Source organism: Zootermopsis nevadensis, unplaced genomic scaffold (genome assembly GCF_977971745.1).
Source record: "Zootermopsis nevadensis isolate Lab colony 2312 unplaced genomic scaffold, Znev_1.0 Znev_ptg000017l, whole genome shotgun sequence".
Lineage (NCBI taxonomy): Eukaryota > Metazoa > Arthropoda > Insecta > Blattodea > Termopsidae > Zootermopsis > Zootermopsis nevadensis.
Window position 1 is genome coordinate 5380471 of NW_028259149.1, and position 20203 is coordinate 5400673.

General features: G+C 35.6%; 1 protein-coding gene across 3 annotated transcripts in view; it reads right to left on the reverse strand.

Annotated features, from left to right (window-relative positions):
• Positions 1 to 134: 134 nt before the first annotated feature.
• The window catches only part of Sec71 (ADP ribosylation factor guanine nucleotide exchange factor Sec71), a 30207-nt gene continuing 10138 nt past the window's right edge, over positions 135 to 20203 (reverse strand). For 2 of the 3 annotated variants that reach the window (XM_087350193.1, XM_087350192.1), the window contains 17 exons: positions 19773 to 20014; positions 19029 to 19180; positions 18199 to 18327; positions 17939 to 18068; positions 17319 to 17489; positions 16752 to 16879; positions 16191 to 16486; positions 15633 to 15805; positions 15078 to 15238; positions 10014 to 10274; positions 9372 to 9507; positions 8404 to 8606; positions 8092 to 8211; positions 7734 to 7871; positions 7171 to 7348; positions 6216 to 6472; positions 135 to 5631 (listed from right to left, as the gene is read on the reverse strand). In XM_087350193.1, coding sequence (XP_087206319.1) covers positions 5476 to 5631; positions 6216 to 6472; positions 7171 to 7348; positions 7734 to 7871; positions 8092 to 8211; positions 8404 to 8606; positions 9372 to 9507; positions 10014 to 10274; positions 15078 to 15238; positions 15633 to 15805; positions 16191 to 16486; positions 16752 to 16879; positions 17319 to 17489; positions 17939 to 18068; positions 18199 to 18327; positions 19029 to 19180; positions 19773 to 20014 — 3031 coding nt within the window. In that variant the 3' untranslated portion in view covers positions 135 to 5475. Of the gene's footprint in view, positions 5632 to 6215; positions 6473 to 7170; positions 7349 to 7733; positions 7872 to 8091; positions 8212 to 8403; positions 8607 to 9371; positions 9508 to 10013; positions 10275 to 13986; positions 14017 to 15077; positions 15239 to 15632; positions 15806 to 16190; positions 16487 to 16751; positions 16880 to 17318; positions 17490 to 17938; positions 18069 to 18198; positions 18328 to 19028; positions 19181 to 19772; positions 20015 to 20203 lie in introns of all 3 variants that reach the window. The other variant, XM_087350194.1, reaches the window with a different exon arrangement.

Below are 20203 nucleotides of genomic sequence, written 5' to 3' on the forward strand. Positions count from 1 at the left end.
CTATTGAAGATTGACCTCAACAATTATCCATATAATCAAGTATTACGCGGGAATACTCAATGTTAAATAGTGGAATCCCTACAAATGCATTACACTTTCTTTCCCATAGAGATATAAGAAATAAAAACACTGACTTATTTCATAAATATTTACCTCTACCTTTATTGATCACAAAATGTTTCCATATTTACAAAGACTGCTTTGCTGAATCTGCTAATCTATCAGTTAATTAGATACAATGCAACAACTAATAGTCCACAGTTCATAAAAAGATTTGTTTCCTTGATATACAATACAATAACTTAGGTCAGTTTGTAAACTTCTTACTATGTACAAAACACTATTGAACCACTGTTTACAAAAAAAAAACAGCTAAATTGTTATTATTTCCCACCTTACCACATAGTTTCATAAGAACTGAAAATGAAGAAAAATTTATGTACAAAAGCAATATCTACAAAGTAGGTTGTCATTTCCTTCTTATATACTGAATTACTCAGAGCCTACTTCTTGTTTTTTAAGATCTACAGTACAGATTGGAATATATAACACACCATGAATACACAAAGGGTTTCGTTTTGATTTCAGATTGTAGAGAAGTTAAACAGAATGAGAACTGAGATGATGCATCACTTTTTTATTGAAGAATTTCATCCTTCATCTGTTAATACAATCTGAATCAGTCATGCAATGTACACTTCACTGTTCTTATATTAAATGTAACCGAGTAATATTTGAGGTTTTCATGGTGTTGATTCCAAAGATGGCTGTCTTCTGGGTTGCACAAGACTACATGGCGTTACAACCCAGAAGACAGCCACCTTCAAATTTAACCAAGTATTTAATACCTTCCTCCTCTTCTGCTAATACCTCATGTAATTAATAAACCAATATATAACTAGAAATGTACCTTATGGACATGTATGCTTATACTGTTTGTTCTCTGACTTGGCAAAACTCATTCACTCAAGGTACATGAGACTGTAATTTCCTCTCAACAAAATTACTCTATAAATGCTACAACATTAACTTAGAGATTCCCAGCGGTACATACGTTTTGGTGAAAAACTGTGCCATGTATATGAATTTTTGCCATAGCAAGCTAAGAAAAAATAATGCAATCATATCATAAACAACTACATGTAATTGCCTAATCTGTGAACCTGTCATGTAAGAAGAAAGGTGTAAATTCTACATCCACCTGTTCAATAAGCCATTAAAACAATGAAAACTGGACAATCCATGCCAGAATTATGTAACTTATTTACAAGACAAAGTTAGTATGAACAAAAAATACAGTACATAAAATCAGTATTTAGTCTCCTTTTTTAATAAAGTATATCACTCCATTATGCCCTGACAGGGTCTTGTACATAACACATTTGCATAAACAACTTGAGTAGTGACTGGGTCCACTCCCTTATGTTTAGCCAGCCAATGACTTATTTAAACAGACTTCTAAACCTCACATTTCCTACAACCTCCATAATTACTGCATTCTTCAGCAAAATATGTAAATAATGAAAATCAGGTTGTTATAAAGACACAATAACATCACTGACTGGTACCATGTTCCACACTTCTACCAAAGCAGCAATCCCTGTACCAGAGACTTACAAATAATGTGTTTCATGAAGTAATCTCAATAAACTTTCCTAAGTCCATACAGAAACCACATCCATCCCTCAATAAAAAAAGAATATTTTCATGAAACTTGGTAGAAACATAAAACCACTAAAGCCAGTTGTGACAACATTGACATTTTTAATGATGACATGTTTGAAAAATATGCCATTATTGGCACTGTTTGATGGCAATTACTGACAAACCACATTAGCTTAGGAAATTTGGTATGGTGCTTACAAATTAAACTACTAAGTGTACAAAAAATATTATTTTGTGATGAAAATTAGAGATTTAGTAACTAGTCTCAGGTTGTGTGTAACAAATTTCAGGCACTGGAAATTTACATAAAAGGAAATTTTGCCCAGAAATTACAATTTGTATTATTAGCAAGAGTAGAAAAGTGTACTCCAATGCACTGTTTGTTTTTCTGCACACCTCAATGGCTTTCAGATTCATTTACTGCAGCTAAAACAATATTACTGCAAATACAGGTACTTTACAGTGTTAGAATTTATTTTTGTTTGTATTTTATTCAATATTCACTATACTGAAAAATGTTTCAAAAAGAAGCTTTGTAGGTAATGATATATGTAGTGCATATAATAAGTGTCATTAATCAGTTCTGTACAACTAGCAATGTTTGTGCAAATTCATGAAACTATTTCAGCTACATGTCAAGCATTAATTACAACAGTGAGATTTCAGGTTTTCATAGAAACAAGTATGAACATGACTGTCTTCTGGGATGTCTGGTAGAAACTGACTGATGTTTCAAAGATGCTTACTGAGCTCTGATGATGAAGGCAGTAAGCATCTCTCAAATATTAGTCAATTGTTACCAGACTACACCTTCAGTAATCATAATGGTTTGATACAGATTTAAATCAAATTCACTTGGCAACTTTTAATGTAGGTTCCCAATACCAAATGTCATGAACGCCCATTCAGTGATCTTAAAACCTTGAATACCGTGCAGTGTTGAATATTTATCTCATGAGGTCAAAACACGTTTGACACAAACTGTTTTTTCAAAGTGTTAACAGTCTCATTTATATGCATGATTTATATATTTTAGATAAATGCCTATTCAGTGGTTTTGGAGACAAAACATGGACCAAATGGGTGGATGGACAGAACATTCCTTTTGGGTATTCAATCATGCACTTCATGTAAAGAATGCATAATAATTTATAAGATATACTGGTTCCTCTGACATTTTGGTTTCCTGTCAATTACACAAAAGTTATTTTATTATTTCCCCAACAAATCCTATGTAGAACTTACATTTCACGGAACATTCATACAAAAACATGCCACACTATAGTGTATGAAAATATTTGCCCCATAAGAACGCAGCTATATCAAAACAAAATATTACACATAATGGATAACACCATCCATGATGAACTAAAATCTGTGTGTGTGTGTGTTTTTTACAAATTCTTATTATGAAAGATACGATATTGGATTTTCCTAACATATGAATAAGCAGTTTGTTACAGAATTGTGGCACACCTGAGACCTTGCAGTGGCACACCAGTTGCAGAATACTAGTGTAAGATCAGATTTTAGGGGCAAGCCACATTATTTGTAGACGTTCTTCCAATGTTTCAGCAAACACTACAACTGCCATCTTCAGGGTAAATGTCAAGGATAGGAAAAAAGCAATATACAGAAGTCTCAGAAAAGGGGCATGGGGGAAAAATTAAACGGTTGTTAACCTGTGTTCTTCCCTTAATGTGAGAGACCAGGTTTCACATTCATATATAATAAAATTATCCGAGTATATAATAATTTTGCCCTGCATTATGGTGATGAGACATTAACACGCGCTTAGATTTCTCAATGTTTACTTCCAGACTAACATCCTTCCTAACATATAATATAGTTTCTGCATTTTTCTCTGTTATTTACATTTTCATCCAATAAATTAACATCATCATCAGCAGTTCCTCTGGACACATCCATTTTACTATTCATGAACATCTGGTCCTTACCGACTTGTGCACAACTTCAGAAGTTGCCACGATGGACTAACACTACCATTTTCTGTATACATATGAAATGTTATGGTTTTTATGTTTATGTCATGTCAACGAAAGTGAAAATGAAGTTATTCTTACATTCATTACCCGCTCAGTTTTCCAACTGAAAGAAATCTGAGTTATACATATGCACATGTGACAGATGGAAAATTTAGTCTATTTTCAGCACCATACAGAAAGATTAAAAAAGTTATATTTTTAATACATACATAAATCTTTCTCTTCTTAATTTTAAAGCACCCTTCCTGCCCAAATGTTTTTCAAAATAAACTGCTGTATTACGTTACACAATTTCCAAATCTCCCTGAAAATCTCTACTGATGTAAGTCACCCTGCAATACAGATTCAAAGTCAGAACCTACTTGGTTTTGAGCTACCATACTTTATCTTATTATTTGTTCAGGAAATCAATCCCATAGTTCAACTCTGTCACATTTATCACTATTATGGTACAAAAAGCTTACAGTGACAGTGATGTTACTGCAATAAAATAATTACTATAAGTAAACCTGATATTTTGGAAAATAAATTAGGAATATGCAAATATTTGATTTTCCCAAGTATGATTTGTAGCTGTCTTCTGTCTGAATATGATGACTTTTCAAAATCAAACTATAAAACAAGCACATTACATAAAATTTATACTTTGACTCTTTAATTTCTACTGCACAAATACCAAATATATACATATGTACGTTTATGTTCTTATATTTGTACATAAATATTTTTTTAAAGTTATGGTACTAAGAATAATAACTTGTATCACTGTTTGAAACTAAAATGTTTGCTACCTGCAATATTTAATGTAACATTAAAAGTTTTATAACTACTTTAACAAATAACTCAAACTTTGTTGCATTTTAACATTTGCATATCCCTAATATCAACAGATCATTTAGTTTATATCTTAATTGCGTCATGTTTGTGTTTTATTGATACAATATTTTTATTTTCCGTCTATACACAAACTTAAAATAATGTTGTTTAAAATTATCTAAAATTATAACATTCTCAGTAGACACTGCATCTTGTTACATTTTTTGTATCGACGACATGTTTCAATGTGTATCACATCATCATCAGGTCTATCAATTTTAATATATTTTAAAAACTGTAGTACATTTTGCGGACACACAACACATCAATTACAACCCGATATAAACATCCAAGTACAACCTCCAAACCAAAAGGAAGAGACAAAAAACTTAAAATTAAATAAATTAAAATAATCAATAAACGCAACGCAAAATGTACTACAGTTTTTAAAATATATTAAAATTGATAGACCTGATGATGATGTGATACACATTGAAACATGTCGTCGATACAAAAAATGTAACAAGATGCAGTGTCTACTGAGAATGTTATAATTTTAGATAATTTTAAACAACATTATTTTAAGTTTGTGTATAGACGGAAAATAAAAATATTAGATCATTTAGTAATTTGAATGATAAAGCACAGAATGAGATAAATCTTGCTGGTTTCAACTTCTTCTGTATCATGTTTCACATGGATGAATGTAAAATCAATTTTGATTGTCACAATATGACACTTCCTGACTACAAAGCCTACATACACAGATGGAAGGATGAATAACTAAAGGCAGCATAAAAGTATCAGCTTTCAAACAGTGTTTTAAAGCTATGAGGTCGGGCTCAACCTTCCCTGTTATTCACATCATTATGACCTAGATTCAGTGAAGTTCCATACACAAGGCATGACATCTCCAAACTGTTGTTTTCTGGATGTTCCAGCTGGTAATGATTGATGGGCGAGTATAAGTTCGCCCAGTCCCACAGCATCATGGTACACCCCCTGACCGACTTCCCAGCGTGATGTTGAAAACTGGTCCGATACGCAAGAAGAATCGGCGTAATACAGAACGAAGTTCTGGTTTCAAGTCAAAGCACATAATTTCACAGAGGAGGGGATAGTAACTGGATGTATGAGCTGCAAACTGAAAAATAAATAAAATTATCAATTTAAAATAAGCTACAATGTTCAGACTGAAAGTTCTCATATAGTGACTGCATCCACTTCTCACTTAGTCAACCTTTTCTTTGTAGATGCTTGTATGTGTACACATATTTTAAACAAAGACAATCAACTACATTATAACACTTCTTCTAGTAAAACTGACTTGGGTGCCACAAAACCACAAAAATTAAAGCGATACAAATACTTTACATTCAATGACATAACAAAACAGAATATTCTATAAAATATGGGATCCAGGGTAGCTCAGTCATTAGAGCATGTGAACAGACACTAGATGATTGGGGTTCAATGCCCAGCAGAGGCAAAAGAATTTTATTTCAGCTTCTGCATCCAAATCAGCTCTGAGGTCCATCCAGCCTCCTATCCACTGAGTGTCAGGGGTTCTTCCCCTGGAAGTAAAGTGTGGCTGGGGTGTGATGCTGACCACTCACCCCCATCTAGTGCCAGAGTCAGGAATGAGTATGAGCTATATATCCTCTCCCCACAAGCACCCCAATGGCATGTAGTGGAACAGCTTTATTTTATCCTACACTGATATCTTACCCTTTCATCAGACATCTTGAATATCCTTGTAAGGACCAGGAGGAGAAGACAAGTCCAAGCATCACGGTGAGCCTCAGATTGGAGGCACAGAAAGTACTCTAATGCTTCACGACATACTGCAATAAGGCGCTGCTGGATGGTTGGCCACGCATCTTGCCTCGTTTCATCACTGTACATTTTGAACAGGATCCGAAGTACACAAGCTAGACTCTGAGTCTCCTGCTTCAAAAGGTTTGGTTTTGCATTACCTCTGAAACCTGCTGACACAAGAAAGTAATCTAAATCTAAATGTTCAACTTCGGCTGCAGGCAGCCTGCTCTTCCATTCCACCACCAATCAGATTCCTCACATCCCACTTGCCATCTATTGCCTGTCCTACATATAAGGATTCCAAAAATTCCCAGGCAATACATATCGATCCTGAAGATAGCATCAGCAATAACCTGGGAAGATGAAATACAAAATATTCACCCCACAAGAGTTTAGATATATGATTAAATTGACAGGCTTCAATCAATGAACTTCATTAATCTAATACAATACTTTTATTTTCCGTCGTTTCACAAGCTTATTGTTAAAATCACATAAAATTTCACATAAAATTGTTACATTTTTAAAATTGACGACATGTTTCGATATACAATTCTATCATCGTCAGGTCTATCAAAATTAAAATTAAAATCTGGTGTATCTGTTGCTCTGCTTATATTGATTTTGTTTTTGTGAAACGACGGAAAATAAAAGTATTGTATTGAGGAACACAAGCAGGATGCAATTAAGATATAAGATTCATTAATCTGGTCGACAATGAGTAAAACGTTTTAATATAGAGGTGTAGTTTAAAACTTCTAAATACAGAATGTTTCTATGATGTAACAGCTGATAACAAAGGAACTATTTTAAATGTGACTTTGTATATAAATCTAAATATAACATTTAAATGTAGTTTGCTGACCTGCTTTCCAGAGCAGGTTCCGTTGTTCATGATTTGAATTGAAGGCCTTAGCAAAGCGATGTGACTGGAGAAGACAATCGGTAAGGAGTAGGAGATGTTTAGAGCTCAAGTTCCGGTACATGCCTTGCTCCTCCCTCTGCTGCTCTGACAAGCCAGCTTCTACATGCAGCAGGTCTGCCTGTATAGTTAAAGAATACCATCCAATTCAAACATTCAAACTGTTTCAGTTTCTTCTTTTGTGATTTTTTTTGGTTTCACTGTAGCTTTAATGACAGATAAGTACCACTGTGAGAAACACTGTTACAGGTTCAGTTTCTGATAAAAAATGTGATCTGATTACAAATAAAATACTTAATTTAAAATAATTTTTCTGTAGCATATCAACTAAACGCACACTTAGGTATGACCTACATAATTTATATGATTTTCAATCAAATCCAAAGAGCCACTCATTGCTATTGTTCAAGGAAAATAATTCTTTTGCACCAAGTGATATGTTATCAACAAAAACGTTCACTTACATTTGGTTTAAATTAAGTATAAACTATGTGAAACATAATTACCTGAGCAAGTGCCAAGTTTTCTTGATCTTCCTTCCGTGAAGTTGCAGGAAAGAAGACAATGTTGTCAATTGTCTGGATGAGCTCCAGTTGCACTACACACTTGATCAGCAGACCAGCAAACAACCGGTCTGATCCAACCTACAGAGTGAAACACAATTCAGTTCCGGTGTCACATATCCACAAGAGAACACAACATAAAATAATATTGCTTTGAACATTTGCTTTTAATTGTTGTGGCAAGTTACGAACAATGTCCAAATAAAACTGCAGCTACTATATTTTTGGTGACACTGAAGTTCAATACGGTCATTCCTCCATTTCAATTAACTACAGAAAATGGCACATCTCTTATACACACCTTGCTTTTAAATATTTTAAGCTCTTCAGCACAGCCAGGTGGTATGCTGTTGCTTTGTACAATGTACAAACTATTGGAGTGCTTAAGAATTCCTTGTTGACTTGGATCACCATTTTCACTCTGCAAAAAAGGATTACGTTTTGTCTCGTAATCTGCGGTGTAATACTTTCAAAACAACATATTTAAGCAATGAACACTGAATTAATATCAAGCTGTCTTTTCAAGGACTGTGATAAATATTTGAGGTACAAACTTGACAAAACTTATTTAGCTGTAGCATTACAGAACATGATAGTTTTTTAACTGTTATACCGAAATAATCTCTAAATCACTCTCTTTGCCCTCTCGTCCATCATCTGGCCTCCATGTAAGCAGAGCACTTGGAATGGTGCAGTTGAATATGTCCAGCATGCACTGACATGTCTTGTCCCATGTTGAATCTTGGAACTTTAGACCATTGGAATTGACTAGATTTTCCAGGCAGTTTGTACCTGAGCGAGCCAGCTGCTCATTATCTGAAAGAAAAAAGTCAATATTCAGTATTACGATACTTATAAAAACTAACAATAACTTAATAAGTGAACCCTGTAAAAGCTAAAGCAATTGGATACACAACTGAACACTTCCATTTAAACCTCACACAAAAGAGCTGAATATGTCAGTTCTAGAATTTATGTATACATAAAATTATTGGTTCTCCAACCAACAACATGGAACATTATATGCTTTTAATAGAGATAATATGAAATATGTCTACATCAAAATTCAAAGTCTCAATCGGGTCAAGTGACAACTTTATGAAAAAGAAAATTATGATCATCAGATCTCTTAAGAAATAAGAGAATCTCATATTCCATAACTTCCATTTATTTAATTTAAGAATATGGCCATTCCATGCACTTTGTCAGTATATCAAGAGGCTATTTATGAATAAACCTCTGCTAGTATTGTAGTGAGAATAGCAAAGACAAAACATATATCTAGAGAAAAACAGGAAAATAAGGGCTATTTTATATTAAATGGGAAGTATACCACAAAGCATTGAAATATTTTAATACATCATGTTAACTTTGTTTTTTATTTGAGTGGTTTTAATACTAAATAACCTGTGTTTATGTGATAAAACATCACAACAAGTGCACTTCCTAATCTCTGTTGTACAGCACAGATCTGATAATGGCACAGCTCTGACAAACATGTAACCTTATAATACTGAAATTCTTTGTACTAACAAAAGCACTGTGTTCGACAGATGACAATATACCTTATTAAAATCATACCTTGCTGGACACACCAATGTAGCTGTGTGTACAGATCCTCAAGAAGCAATGGCCCAAGCACATCAAAATACTGTGTAAATACATCCACAATAGCATAAAGAGCATGGTTGCACGTTGTAGTCATCCACTCTGCCTTCTGTAAAAGTGTAAAAACTCAGTTAGGAAATCTAACATTTCAGTTCATTTCCATATCACATTAAACACTCCATGACAGGAAACTATTTTGAACACTTTATAAACTTCTGACAGAACTAAAAGGCAAAACTTTTAAAACAAAATTTTATCAATGATTTTCAAATTACATTTCATTTTCTCCCTTTGGGTTTGTGGACGATTACTAGCTTTTCTTTGTTTTTAATTATGAATAATTATAATCACATGTTGGCAAAATACCTTTACTATTTCTACTAAGGTTAATATTTCTGAGAGTACTAAAAGATACCACTCATTAATGACACCATTAGCATCACTGAAAGTTTAATTTCTATGGTCAGAGCCACAATACCTCAATGTTTACTTTTCTCCACTTAATAATTTCTTCATTTAGTGCTCAACTATTCTTCTCAGCTGGTCAGACAGCAAGTAACCTGTCATGACAATATGAGTAACTTTTCAAGCCCCTACGACACAAAGCTTACTGACCTCTGTATGTTGTTCTGGAAGCTTCATGTTGTCAAATATCCTGAACAGTATTTTAAAGAGATCTCTCCACCAATGAGACTGGAATGCATCACCGTAAGTCTTGACAATTTCAAATAGAACAGTAAGACCTCGAGTACGTACGTCCAGCTTGCAACGACTAACTATACATGATAACTCAAACAACAGGGGAAACCACCCCCGTACCCATACTCGGTCTTCTTCTGGGACATTGATGTCTTCCATATTGTGTTCACGAAACAACTGGAATAAAGGCAGATTGTTATCGTTGCATAATTTCTTCGTTAATCACATGATCAAATCTGATATCACTGTTTAATTGGCAATATCAGTTTTCTTAATGTGGTTCATTTGTTGGAATGCTACAATTATTCGAGATATGATCTCTGTAATTTTATTTACTGACAAGAGAATATTCTGTGTTTTGATCTATTACTTCCAAAAAATACTCATTTGAAGGGCTTCTTTGAATTTCAGAGTTTCAAGATTTTTTAAACAACCTGAAAGTCCGAACTGCTGTAGTAAAAATTACAAAATATTATATAATCGACTGTAAAAATATTAATGTCGCAAATAAAATGTAGTGGGCAGTGTTTATATGTGTGTGTGTAAATAAGTAGGATTGAACCAGCCCCACAGAGTTGACAAACATAAAACATTTGTCACTCAGCAACCTTGTTTGAATATATATACACTACCTGATCAAAAGTATCCGGACACCTATGCGAAACTGTCCTCTAAGTGTCCCTCAGATTTACTGCCCAGTAGTGGACATTAATATGGGTTGGGCCCACCCTTGCCATTTATTACAGCTCTAACTCTGCGGGGGAGACTGTCTACCAAGTGTTGGAACGTCGCTGGGGGAATGGCTGACCATTCTTCCTGCAACGCTGTAGCAAGTGTAGTTAGTGATGTGGGTCGTTGGGGTCTGGTGCGCAGTCGCCTTTCTAGTTCATCCCAGAGGTGTTCAATAGGATTGAGATCGGGGTTCTGGGCTGGCCAGTCCATTTTCGGAATCTTATTGTCCACAAACCACTCACGAACAGACCCTGCTTTATGGCAGGGAGCATTGTCATGCTCCAACACACAGTTATCATCTCCGAACTGGTCTTCTACCGTAGACAACACGCAGCTGGTCAAAATGTCCTTATATCCTTCTGCCTTTAACATGCTCCATAGTATTACGAGAGGACCAAGTCCCTTCCATGAAAAACACCCCCACACTGTCACCCCACCTCCGCCGAATTTCACTGTGGGCACTATACAGGCCGACATGTAGCGTTCATCTAGCATTCGCCACACCCAAACCCTCCCATCGGACTGCCACATGGTATAGCGTGATTCATCACTCCAAATCACGCATCTCCAGTCATCCACAGCCCAGTGGCGGCGCTCTTTACACCACTGAAAGCGGCTTGTTTACTGATGTGGCAACCAATAACCATACCACGTTCGAAGTCACTGAGCTCCCTTGCTCCACCCATTCTGTCTGTATCGCGTAGCACTGAACAACATTGAGCCCTCTGCCTCCTTTTATAGCAGCAGCGGCGGTCGTAGTGATATCTAGGATCGAGTTTACGTTTACAGAGGGGTGTCCGGATACTTTTGATCAGACAGTGTATATATATATATATATAATAAGTACCTGTACCCCAAAAACATTGGGACAAAAAAGTTTCTATAAACAGAACGTAAATCCATAAGATGCACGTAATACGAGGTGCGATCGGAAAGTTTCTAGACTGCGCCTATAAAAACCTGTACACTTATCTCAGGTATTAAATTCATCCATCACCCTCGAAGTAGTTCCCCTGGGAGTGAACACAACGATCCCAGCGCCACTGCCAAGCCTGGAAGCATCCCTGGAAATCTTTCTTTGTCAGCCTGTCAAGCACCATCTGCGATTCTGCCTGAATCTCTTCTATCATCTCAAATCTCCTTCCCTTTAGCTGAATTTTCATCTTTGGGAAGAGGAAGAAGTCACACGGCGAATAAGGAGGGTGCGGGATGACGGCCATGGTGTTTGAGGCCAAAAACTGCCGAACTTTGAGGGCGGTGTGCGCTGGCGCGTTGTCATGATGCGTCGCATGTGGAGTTCTTCCTTTAGAATCAGCTGACAGGTCCCATAGCCTATCCCAACAATGTCGCACAAGTCGTTGATGGTACGACGTCGATCTTCATGAATGGCCTGCCGAATCTTCGTAACATTTTTGGGCGTTGTGCTCGAAGATGGTCGTCCAGAATGCTCGTCATCATCGACAGAGGTTCGGCCATTTTTAAAACGTGAATGCCATACAAAAGTTTGTGCACGACCCATTGCGGACTCCCCAAATGCTTGCTTTAGCATTTCATAGGTTTCCGTAGCCATTTTGGCGAGTCTTTGGCAAAATTTGATGCACACGCCATTCCGAAATCGCAGGAGGGTCGGTGTAATGCACTACCAAAACGCCCGTAACTAAGAAACAAATGCTAATTCGATGATGCCGGCTGGCACACTGATTCACTATGAATGTAGGCCGCACCCCCTAAAGGCAGAAGCTCGTACTACATCCGGTTCGCCCTCTATTGACACAGTCTTGAAACTTTCCGATCGCACCTCGTATCACTAGGCAAGTTGTAGAAACATGTTTTAACTCAAATTTCACTGCTATGCTAAATTCTAAACATTTCTCTATACTACACGAACTGAGCACTTTACAAAGGAAAAACATCTTTCAGCTCTCATATATTGTAATATATCTCAAGTGTTCCTCAGAAATGTTAGATGTGTATTGGTTATCTTAAAAACCTTCTACATTAGCCATTAACCCCCAATATTATATGATGCTCTAACCTTATTACAGAAGTCTTCATGGTTAATAACATACAAAACACAGCAATACATAAAGTAAAAAGAAACAAAGTCAATATTTACCAACTATTTATGGCATGTTTCTTCAAAAGCGAAGACCATAATATTCACAGCTTTTAAATGGTTAGTAACATGAGGTGCTTTTGGAATCCCACTCAATTATCACTTCAGTTAGTAGCATTTTTACTCTTTACCTAACGACATTTACTTGCTACATTACCATGACAAAATATGTGTCAGTCACTCAATTCATAAAACTTCAAATCCAGTGCAATAAAGAACATTTAGTTTACACAGTTACGAACATGACAGAATCATATGTAACTTTCCAATTCAACACAAGACACTAAACAGGCATGCAGATAATCAATAAACATTAAAATAATTTAAACATTCCCTTTCTAAAAGTAAAAACTTTCAGTCAGTCACTAAGTCCTCATATCCACATAAAAAAAGTCTAATGACACATGTCATGTCTTCAAATGATGATGAAACTATATTTGCTTTGCATATAATACTTACTCTAATTATTAGACAAGGAGAAGTCTTTAAATTGGTTCAGAAAATAATAACCGTTCATAGGTAAGGTTTGAAGTTTTCACACCATCTCAATGTAACTAAGCCCTCTCAGGCAAAGAGCCATGTTGATGGCATCAGTCTCTGCAGTGATGGACAAAACTCCAATCTCACAAGGCTGATTGTACAAGGAGACTCCATTGTTTTAACAGCTCACCATTTTTATACAATCACAATGACTGCATGTAAAGCATGTGACCAAAAGGTTATATTCTACCGTCTTAAAACAAACTCATTACACAGACAAGAGGAACTATATGCATGTTGCAGCCCAACCTACAGAACTTAAAATCAATTATCCATTCTCAATATGTCTGCAGCAAGTACCAGTGTCATAACAGTTGCACCCCATATTCTAGTCTGAACTGATTTCTCCATTTTCCACCAAAAGATTCCTCTTCGAAGAACAACACACATACAGGTGTACAACATAATACAGACTTAAAACTATGCAAGTTAATTAATCTGATATTTTGAGTTGAAACGATACTTATGAATTCTGTCATACTGTCATCAATCTCTACTCACTTCTGCTACATTCCAACTGCAATTAAAATACTGCAAAGAAGATATTATACAAAAATATTTTACCAGCTAGAATTCTACCTATTAAATATTGCCATAGTATTGGTTCCTATACAATAAAAGCAAAAACATTTCTGTACATGGCTGTCTTCTGGGGTGTTGTGCCATATGTAGTCTGGTAGAAGTTCACCAGTGTTTCGGGCTGCTTGCTGCCTCCATCACCAGGGGAGTGGGACAGGAAAATGGGGAACATGATCCACAGCTACTGGCCCCCAAAGGGGGGGGGGGGGTAATCTTCTAACAGACTACCCAGAAGACAGGCATATCCACACTCAATGCTGTGAGAACATGAATCTCACCAAAAACATTTTCCACATACGTCATGTCTACATTATTAGATTCAATGACAATATCAATTATTCACACAACAGCGCTTATGCAAAAGTTATACGGTGTCAAACTTTAGGGTGACTGTGACCAAGAAATTTCAAATGCGTGGAATGAAAATGCTGTGACCTGTATGAAGGTTTGTCTGGAAGTACTGATGAAAACCATGACAAATCTTTGTGAGGTTAGTCGGTCTCAGGAATTGATTTAAACCCAGGACTTTCTTAATATGAAACTGTAGTTATAGTCACTCAACTGTGAGATATGGGCTGACATTTGGTGACTTCAAACCACAAGTAAACTATGTGTGATGTAATTTAGAATTATCCGCTAAGGACACCTCTAATAATACAAGATGACAATGGAAAAATATTCCATTGTAGTGCATGAAGAACTTTCAAGCTTGAGGAATACCAGGACCGATGCGTCTCATGTGTGCATACACGATACATTTCATTACTTTATTTTTTCTTACTAACTTCCTTTAGGTAATACAACAAAATATTAATAATTAACGTCATATCCTTTCAATACCTTGTGTATTTCACACTTAAATAGCAGTCCATCCCCACAGGTACAATGCTAATCAGAATAAAATTTCACTGAACCAGATATGAAAGTTACTTATGAATGTTATGACTACTAAAAATGCCAGATGACATCACTATGCTGCATTAGATGAAACATGACTAAGAAACTCAACATACCTGAGGCTTTTCATCGACATATTTGGCACAGGTTCGAATATACCGAATGGCTTCCATACTTGTGTCAGGAAAACTAGCATTGCAGGCAAATTCTGATAAACACTTGATTGAATCTTGGAAAGAGTCAATCATGATTGGGAAATGTTTGCTGTACAAATCATCTGGAATACAATACATATTATATATAACACATTAAGCAACAAAACTTGCATAGCTGCATACATATGAAATTTTATATGCAAACAAGAATTTCTGGCTTGACTTACGATAACTACTTTCCTAAAAATGCTTCAGTCTATATGGTGAGAATAGAAAAAACCCATCAAGTAATAATTACACAATATAGCAATCCATTTCTGCATATTTCATTTAGTGTACATTATGATTAAGACAAAGCTAAAGAAAGGGATGGTGGTCGGCAACATCGTGACCTTCACAACAAGTCTGATGAGAATTTGTCATTCAATCATAAGTTATTTGGGGAACAAACCTACAAACGAGAAGAATAATATATACACAGGCTTGATAATAAAGCACTTCGTAACAGTAACTTACTGATGATCTTCCCTGTTGTATGAAAGGCAAGTTCGACAATTGCTTCATCTTGATCTGATGCTGCCAAGTGAAACACACTAAAAATATTCTTCCAACCTGATCTTATGTTGTGAGCTTGAGAGTTCACCATTTGGGCTATGCAACGTACCACCATATCACGTATTGTTGGTGACCTGGACACATTAAACAATTAGTTAAGATTTTATTTAACAAACAATGGACAAGGGTACTCCACTGGGTAAATGTAGTGTCTAAACACACTCCTGATTTTACATACACAATTGATCTTGTTATTTATTTGTTCTTCAATGATGTTACAGCCTTCCATTTGCTTTACAACCAAAAACATACAACTATCACCAAACATATCTTTGGTGTCTGCAGGATGTAATAATTAAGTATAATTCAAATCAATTATGTTTATTTACATGTAAGAAATGTTTACTTATGCTCTGCTAGTGACTCTGTAAAGAAAGTTGTCATTTATTATTAATAAGAGAATTAAACTGATTGGTGGTAAGCTTACAAATTAAGTTTGCCTGTACTTAAAATATTCACCTATTTTTCTTCATGATATGCTCAAATGGGCGAAGAAAATCTTTCTGGAAACGAAAGTTGGCAAATTCACCCTTCTCAATGAACTTCATTGATAACTGACGCAAGGAGTCAACAGCAAAGAATGCTATATCTTCACTTGGATTACAGCCAACCTTATTAAAGTGCTCACCAAGCACTTGCCAGATGCGCGACCACTGCAGACGGATCCTCCCCATATTGTAATATGAGATCTCAACAATCTTCTGTAAGCTGAACATCCGTGGATGAGCCGCATGTGCCAACTCATCAAGTGAAACCTGAATAAGGTAATTAGTCATCCTTTACTTTTCTTAGTATTCCATACAGACACAAAAATACTGTGAAAAATCAATTTAGTGGTCCCTAAAAGCACAACAGATTTAAACACTACACTGAGTGAAATACTGAAAAGACATTTAAGAAAAAGATAATTAGTCTGGGACAACATGTATAAAGTCAGCAAAAGGCATAAATGTAAGTGTATGAATGTGGAGTACTGGGCTCGGTACAGAATAATGCACATACTGGGAAAAGTATTCTCACCTGGCAGAGAGCACGAACAAAGTCTACAATGGCATCACCATCCAATCGAGTTGAACCTGTGAAGATTCTGTCTACTGCAACAACAACACTTTGTGAACTCGTCTCTCCAATTGATTCTTTTACGCTAGCTGCAAGTAAACAAACAAATATAACTCAACTTTTTCTACAACAAAATTCTTTCTGACAGGGATAGTGAAAAACCATTTTAAAATGTCAGAATACATTCCTCTAAAATGATGGCATCACCCACAAGATTATAAAATGTCACTACCCAGAAGATCACAATCAACATCCTCAAGAGAATGAAAAACTCAAGTCTCACATAAGATGCATCTTTGACTCAGTATTGCCTAAAATTCCATTTGGATGATGAATATTAGGAAGAACATGCAATACCAATTTTAATCAAGATTCAATTATTCAATTGGTAAGTGCACAGATGAACAGAGACAGACAAGTAGAAATCTATACACACTCATGCACTGTTGAAAAACATGTCTGAAAAGAAAAAAAAAATATGAAAGTAAACATCATGCACATGTACACTGGAAACTCTACAGTACTTACGATCCAAAGAACTGAGATTCAACTTCAGAGGATCTGGAAAGGAATGATCATTGTGATGTGACCTGGGTCCAGATATAAACTGAGGTCTAACTCCTGTACCCACCAACTGAGCAAGTTCTAGCTGTGAAATGCACTTCACTATGTCAAGCCATGAACTTCCCAGATAATTACCTGAAACATAAAGTGATTTTCTAAGAATTTGTAGCAACATTTATTAATCATAATAAAATTATGACGGACCCCAACCATAGCAAACGGCTCTTCTAACATGTACTAAACAACTTATCATGTCTTCTTAGACACAAACTGCAGAACTGAGTACATCATTTGTATTATATGGGTCGCTTATTCAAGGAGTCAATTATCTTCAGTATTGATAGGAATTTTTTGCCAACGTGACTTACAACTTGGCGACTCTGAAGCACTACATAAATTTGCCTGTTAGGACAAGTAATCATTTTAATCTGGGACCTCCCAAACAAAAAGAAGTGGTAGCCACTCAGTTGCAACATGAAATCAGTAACAGATCCAAATATCAGATAGTCTACCAATCACACCACTTGTAAAGCATCAACCAGCACATTATCATTTTATTTTTAAAATAAAATTTAAATATTTACCATCAGTATGAGCAACAGTGATGAGAGTTTTAATAGTATCAATATTCTTAGCCTTCATTTCAGTGATAGGTGAGTTAGCAGTTAGCAATGTGAACCTGGCCAGTGCCTGGACATACGCATCCCTTTCCAGCTGAAATAAGAATTACATAACTTTGTAAGAAGTTGCAAAAAGTACACATTACTTAAAATAAGCTCTTCTTAAGCAACAATGTAGAAATTGCATTGTACAAAACAAACTTCAACACAGAATATCAGCTAACCGTCATGTGGAAAATGCAAGCTATCCGGATGGCACATCTGATTCCATCAAGGCAAAGGGATGCAATTTCAGGATCGTCACAGTCTTGCAGCCCCACACTAAATGCTGCCAGAAAGGGAGTCCAAGCCATCTGAAAAAAATATTTAAATTGTGTGCAATAAATTAGTTATTATAAAATATAACACAACAGCAGACAATGTCACATCAGTGAATTACGCTAAATTCAGTGTGCTATGATAGTAACTTTATAACAAACAGGCTGAGATTCTAATGGTGGTGAAGATGTTGATGTGTCTTCTTGGTTGTGACACTACGCAGTCTTGTAGGTTGTTACCAATGTTTCAGCTGAACTTATCTGTGACGATGCTTGGGGAAAATTAAAAATACACATAAAAATTTGGCCAGAATATGCAAAGAAAACAGACAGCTTGGGATGTTTTTTATGGTAGAATAACATAAAAAAAGATTTTAAAGAAACAGGATCTGAGGATATGGACTGAATTTATATGGCTTAAGATAGGGTCCAGAGGTAGTTTCTTGTGAACATGCGAATGAATATTCAGGTGTCACAAAAGGGGAACATTTTCTGACAAACTGAGTGGCTACTTTTCATGGAGAATTCTACAACACAGTTAGTTAATAACACAATGAAGCATTTAAACAATGCTGTTTTGACAAACTTCTATACAAATAATTTAACGAGAGCATATGTATAATAAAAATTCTGCACTACACACACAAAATGGAATGCTCCAATACAAATTTTCATTTGATATTTTCACCTAGACTCACTTGCATAAACAGTCATTATGGTTATATGCATATTCTCACCTTAAACATTGGCCGTACATGTTCAAGATGTTTTGCAGATGTGAAAGGAGCCTGGACGTGGCTCACAGATTCCATCAGGTTCTTAGCAGCTGTAGAGATCACCTCCATTTCCACATTCCATAGGAAACGTCGTCGCTTTTCACTTGAGATTACTATGAGAAAAAATCATCACCTGAGATTACTATGAGGGAAAAATCAAGACACACTTTTGACAATAACAAAACAAATCACCTACAACCGACTTAAATTCAATTTTCAAGTAATAACAATCAGCTGTATATAAATAATTTTATAAGATATTTAGGAATAAACAATGCCATATTTCACTATGCAAAGTACTATGATAACTCGTTCCTAAGTCTAAATAGCAAAAACAAACTTTGTTTTATGTTTTACAGCATAAATTAAATTTATACTATACAAATATGTGCAATACTTTTGTCTACAAAGGTCACTGATCAACCACGTGTAATGTTTTCTACATAGAAACTAGAATTTATAGTGGTCATTGAAGGAAACATTTTTTATTTGTGCAGGATTTCAGAAAGACCACTACTCCGTTTAGAATGTTGATTCTACCCCCATATGAATGGGCCTGTTGCTATAAACAGCACCACTAAAAATGAGAACATAAGCAGATACTGTGGCAGGATTATAAAAATTACACCTTTCACAAAAAAAGATAAATTTGCACAATAAATATTCAACCTTATTTATCTAAGAAAGACTTTTTTCACAAATTACATTGTTTTCCTGGTTTATTCACTGTTCCCTTCATCTTGATTTCATGACCAGCAATCTCATCATAGATGTTGGACAGGTATTCCTCAGGTAGGTCCTTACTGTCACTGATTCCACGGTTCAGACGAATGTACTGCTCTTTAGTCATCTTACTCTTTACTTGTGGAGAGTGCAAATCTGTGGTTAGCATTATCACAGAATAGGCTAGCACATACGCTGTGTCTGCGCTTGCAAATAATCCATTGCTGTAAATTAAAAATTGTTCGTATTAGTCAACATCAATTAAACGAGGTAGTTATGAAAACTTATTATGGAAAACTGTATTTATTCTTTACTCAATGTTATGGTTTTTTAAAAAAGGGAAACAAGATAGAAAAATGAAGAAAATTATGCAAGTAAATCTTGCAATACCACAGAGCCAAAATATCGTACGT